This window comes from Manduca sexta, unplaced genomic scaffold, assembly GCF_014839805.1.
Source record: "Manduca sexta isolate Smith_Timp_Sample1 unplaced genomic scaffold, JHU_Msex_v1.0 HiC_scaffold_3204, whole genome shotgun sequence".
NCBI classification, from domain to species: Eukaryota; Metazoa; Arthropoda; class Insecta; order Lepidoptera; family Sphingidae; genus Manduca; species Manduca sexta.
The window spans coordinates 8,998-15,176 of record NW_023594247.1 but is presented as its reverse complement, the minus strand read 5'-3'; the positions used below and the strand labels follow the sequence as shown (position 1 = coordinate 15,176).

The following is a 6,179-nucleotide window of genomic DNA, read 5'->3' as shown; positions in this document are numbered from 1 at the left end:
GCCATCTGGTAATGGAAAGCCTCTCATCTCCATTGTTGGTTTGGGTAAATTAGTTCTGTAAAAGAGTTTTTTAATTTAGCGCCATCTATTGGTTCAACACACTACTGTACAGTGTTTGAATAACTCTGTGTAGCTCTAGTGTACACCGAATTTCCCGGAGTGTAGAGCATTTCATTTGCATTGCAATCATTATATTAATTATAAATATCTGTGCATACCAACAGAAGGATATCTATTCTAAACCATGCAATAAAGTGTATTTGGTATTAAGCATGCATCACGTAGTATTATATAGATATAGAGTTTTATGATATTAAAATATTTATTGCTAAACATATGATATGGAGATAAAGATTTTGGTTTTATTTCTTCGAACACTTAAGTACCTGTTTATATCTGATTTCTTATCAGTAGGTACATAAGTATTTATATAGACAATAAATTTATTGCATAAAAACTGTTAAAGAAATTGATACATACCTTAGATTGCTGTACATGCTTGTATGTAAGGGGAGGCCATTTTCGTCGGTGCCCACCCTTGGATCATATCTCCAGGTACCGCCGACGTATCTAGTCGATTCTAAAACTGTAAAATTAATACCTTCTTCTTTAAGATATCTTGCGGAAGCCAAACCGGCTACGCCAGCGCCAATGACGCAAACTCGTTTCGCCTGGAATTCAAAATAAGCGTATTTTTATTAACGCTTGTTAAAAATATCTTTGCCAATAGATATGTAGTTTTAAGAATTATTTTAAATGTATATAGTAGTAAATATCCGATATTTATTGTTAGGGTTTTGTTTCATATTTTGTGTTTGACGTGACGTGCATACAATAAAAGAATACATATCTTCCTAAGCCAAATAGAGAATTTTATTGGGTTGATTTATAATTTTTTTAATTGGTTTGAGAGACAGATGATACAGTAAAGTAGAAATTAATTTGAATAATTGCTTATAATTACAAGCTACATTAGAGAAGAAAATTCTGTGATGCATTTTTAACTTTAAATAATTAAGTATATTAAATAGCCATGAACATAGTTTTGTTCATTAGTCAAAACATTTTGATATGGCGCGTGCAGAACAAATCAATTTGATAATTATTATGGTTTAACGTATTAAACTTATGAAACACCTGCACTAGTATTATATAGGTACCCCAATTATTTTCTTACTTTATGTATAAATAAATCATATAAAAATAAAGATTAAAATAATCACCTATGTGTAAGGAAACAAAGTCCAAATTATCGGAACTTATCGATTGTCTCAATGATTTGCGTTGGATATTAAAATAAATTTTAGACCACTAGTAAACAATAAATTTCACACTTGAAAATAGATGCCGTTGTTAGTAAATATTATTTATCTGCTGTCTTCGATTTTGTGTTTGTACAATATTAAGAAACATGATTCGTAAACGCCATGCCAATGTCAATGTTCAAGGTTGTTTTAATTTTTTTTTCTTTCATCAATGAACGTTAATTATCTTGACTGTTAATAATATAATGTTAATAACGATACGATAATTTTGTACAAATATTACGCAATGCTCTACATATATTTTATAAGCAAGGGGGCAAACGATAAATCGAAATAATAAACCATTACGTGGTGCTATTATACAAGTGAGATAAGAAGTAGGCATAGTGCTTATACTTTATCAAGAAAACATCGTCTATAAACCTGCAAGACGATTTAGGGTTTTTAAAATTGAATACATAGGCGTGCTTGAAAATACACTTTGTTTATGAAATGTAAAAACTAAAACTTGTAATTTTAAATTTCCATTTGTTAAAATGCACCATCTAGCTGTATTCATCTTGGTAAGCTTTCGAAAGAAATCATAATTTTTCATGATCGAAAACACGTTTTTTCATTGTTGTTATTTTTAATCTAAATTAATATATATTTATCGTATTATTTAGCTGAATTAAAGCAATTTTATAAAAACTAAAGACAATAAGAAAAATTAACATCAACTCAAAAAATTTCTCCAGTGTGAGAATATTAAAAATCCGCATCAAATAAATTTATGCTTATTTTATACGTATTAGCTTTTAGTGTAATAATATTATTATTATCAAAGAGTATACCTGTAATACAAATAATATATAAATAATACATAGTTCCGCAAAGTACAGAGGAGATTAACCAGAGATGTTATCAGAGAACATTTTTATACTAAAAACATGTGATGATGATCAAATGATGTAGAATACAAACGAGATTCGTAAACACAACGCTAATGTCAATGTCTAAGGTATTCCAAATATAAATAAATCTCTACATATTCATAAAACAAGGTTAGTTTTATGTTTCAAATACAGTGTTAAATAATAATAATATGACAATATTGTACTTGCAAATAAAATTAATTATAAGCGCGTAAAAATAAAATACGTACCATAATGGTTTGTACACAATGTAAACTATGTTTTTATTCCATTCACCATTAATTTCGTCGTTTAGTATCGCAAATCTTGATATTTTTTATCAGTTTACACAAGACTGTTTTGCACGGCGTGTATACAATGACTGTTATAATAAATATTATAATGTAGACAGTCGAATATAAACTAACCGTGCGTGTAAGAAACAATAGATCGTAAGCGCCATGTCAATTTTGACATTATCTCAATTGAAAGGAAATTATCGTTTTATTGCAAACAAAAATTCTGCTTAGAGAAGTCGAAAACTATGTGATGGCTTCATTTATCCTTATTAGTGTTGGCAGTAATAATGTTTTCCAATTGTCGACAAATGTAGGTTATTCGGTAGATTATCTCGTTGCCGAATAAACATATTAAGTATTCAATTTTATCCAACTTTCATCCTGGTTCTACTGAGGGAATAATTACATGTTTTACAATACATACACTGTTTATCTCATGGTAATTATTGTGTAAGTATTTTATAATGTCGTCCGTGCGATAGTATAGTTCGTGAATCAACATAGAGGTCAGTAGGGTCTCCATGGCCACTAGTGATGTTACAAATCTTATATGCATTCGTAAAGGCGCTCCCGTAATTTATATTAGCATCTTTTCTGATATTCGTAATTAATAATTATGAAAATATATTTAAGAATAAACCGTTTGCATCTAATATTCAAACATCAATCGATCCATTTAACTGCCAAATTCGATTTGAATATAGAAGATCGCAAAGGCACAAACACTAAAACATAAATTGTCGCATTTTTGGCGCGGTTTTTAAAAACCTTAAATAAACAGATTCAAAGGACTTACATATTTTCATAGACTTATAAAAACGTTTATTTGAGTTCATCATTTTAATTAAAGTTAAACAAATTTGTATACGGTTTGAGGTATCTCATTTTGTGGCGCGACGTGACACTATTATCTAATTCTTATCATTTCTAAACAGAATCTTTTGTCTGTAAATGATCGAACGTAGTAAACACAGGAGAACATTGGATATTTTTTTTCATTGTAGGTGACGAGCATGCGGTATAGCGAGCCATATTTTCCTCTGTATTAATCTCACATTTTTTCATTGTATTACGTTAGCTATGAACACCTACAATGTTCGACGAATTGACTTAGAGTGATACAATGAGCACTGTGAAAATGAGGTTTAAGGGTAATATTGGATTGGACATCACAGTTTATTTTATTGGAAATGTATTAGCGCGGCTGTGACTAGCTAGCTATTGCGTTCTCTTACTACACGAAAATCTGACGTATCCCCCCGGTCAGGCACCGGCACCCAGTTTTCTCAGTACAAAATGTACCGACATTTTGTGCAGACAAAACTGGGTGTAGCGTAGCTTTGCCAGTTATAATTGGAATAATCTATTCAGGTTCTTAAATGTAGTACATGTTTGATATTATTGAAATTAATTTTTTTTTTGATATTTATATTACATATTATGCCACAATTCATATCCATGTATCCATCCATAATAATATTAAAAATGCGAAAGTTACTCTGTCTGTCTACCAATTACGCTTTCATGTCTAAATACTAAACCGATTTTAATGAAATTTGGTACACACTAAGCTTGTAACAAAAAAAAGATATAGGCTACATTTTATTTCTGAAAAAAACACATAACGGGGCTTTTGTTCCGGAAAAAGATTTCCACGCAGGCGGAGCTCCAAACAAATCTAGTACGTAATTTAAACAGATGACTGCGTTCTTATAAAACTTAGGTATATCACGCACTTGTTAGAACGGCTTTTCTCTGATCTTGGTTCGATGAGAACAATTGATAAACAATTTATGGTTCAAGACCAAGATACCCTCAGCCAGATAAAATCCGTTTTGTCTTTAAATATAAGAAATGGAAGAATGTTATAGTACATTGACAATTCATCAAAATATTATAATGTTTACAATTATCGTTGATATTGTGATATGCTTGTATGGAATATTTTATTCGCATGTGTATTCCCAAGCTAGCACAGGGGTTGTTTTGTTTTCTTTCAAGGACGATAATATTTATAAACACATGTTTTGAAGGCAGCGTAGGCAGGCTTTCCACGAGATGGACCGACGACCTGGTGAGGGTCGCTGGAGTCCGATGGATGAGGGCGGCCCAGAACCGGTCCCTATGGCGCTCAATGGGGGAGGCATATGTCCAGCAGTGGACGATTCCCGGCTGAAATGATGATGATGACACGTTTCGAACTTAGGTTTTTTCATAGAAAATGTCAAATTGGGCACACTGCTTTACAGATTCTTGCACGCCATCGATATAAGAGCACGGAGTTGTAAAGTTGCTGATTCATTGTTTTTACCAGACTGATATTGTCTTGTTTTAATTTAAATATTTTACTTCAATAAAATACCGCCATCTGGAGCTAATTTTGCGTAATATTCTCCCGATTTTTCCTGATTATTTTTTCATGACCAAAAACAAAACATAAAGATTTACGGATATCGATCATTTTAAACGTATGTTAGGTTTAAACTTTGTGTAAAACTCCCATAGAAAAAAAGCCTTCTTTAATTCCCAAATTTAAAATTTTTCGGGTTTTATTTTTAAGTAGTTTAAAAAATAATTCGAATGGGTCCAGCTGTTTTTATATGGAAACGCTTACAAACAACCAGTATTTAATTTTATTTATTCGGTAGATTAAGTTTTGTTCACGGATTCGCTAGCGTCATATTTTACCTGAACTAAAAATCTTACAATATAGACATAACATTAGTCTACGTGTAATAGTAGATTATAATCCATGTGTCAAATATATGTTTAGTTTTCGGCATGCATTTTTGGCTATAGACACCGAATTATCCGAATTTTTGCACAAATCTTAAATACATTATAATATTAGTTGGATTCGTATCTATAAGCTCTTATGTTTTTCAATATGTGATTTAATTTTGAAAAGCGAAACAATTTATATTCTACTTTCAAAAAGTACTATTAGGAACATCATTATTATAATTTTTATCATGTTTGCGAAATGTTATATCTATCTATGAGATAATGATATTGAATGAAGATTAACTACTTGAATAAAACAGTAAACTTAATACGCGAGTTTAGTGAAATTAATGATGATAATATATTGTAGGGATAAATTATGTTGATAAAATATTATTATTATTAATATTTTATTTTTCGATTCTCAAATTTTACTACTTAAAAAATTCGGTTTTACCCTATAATTATAATTAAACTTAAATATAATACATAAGAATTTAATGATTTGCCACCCATATCGCGTTAATTAATGCCATTAACTCACCGCTACGGTATTCCTATCAGATAAGTTCAATAAAACAAACACAAATAATACTATTTTGTACATTTTAAACACACGAATTACAATCACTTATTCTAATTCTTGAGTGCACGATAAATGCGAACTGATCCGGTAGCTCTGGCCACAATCAGACGATGCTTGGTTATTGACATTAACCTTCGTATATAAGTTATTAAATATGACCTGATATAATAAATAATTAACGCGCCTTTATTTGGGAAGACAGATATTTAATGTGATGTTATTGGAACGTTCTCGAACGTTAAGAGGTTGCCTTAAGAGATGCGTAATTAATGATGCCGTATGTAAACGTAGTTACCTAAAACTATATATTTGGTACATTATCATTTGAATATAGTAAAATTTATTAACTAGACTATATCATTATAAATGTATAAATGAAGTGTATTATCCTACTTTATTTCCAAATTAGTAC

General features: G+C 30.4%; 1 protein-coding gene across 1 annotated transcript; it reads right to left on the bottom strand.

The window, feature by feature from the left end:
• Positions 1-3: 3 nt before the first annotated feature.
• LOC119192807 (senecionine N-oxygenase-like) lies at positions 4-5,974 on the bottom strand (the record flags this gene model as incomplete). The annotated part of the gene is made up of 3 exons (XM_037446572.1): positions 5,726-5,974; positions 481-671; positions 4-55 (listed from the first exon to the last, which is right to left on the bottom strand). Coding segments are annotated over exons 1-3 (306 nt in total), but the record flags the coding sequence as incomplete, so codon positions are not given.
• Between the last annotated feature and the right edge of the window lie 205 nt (positions 5,975-6,179).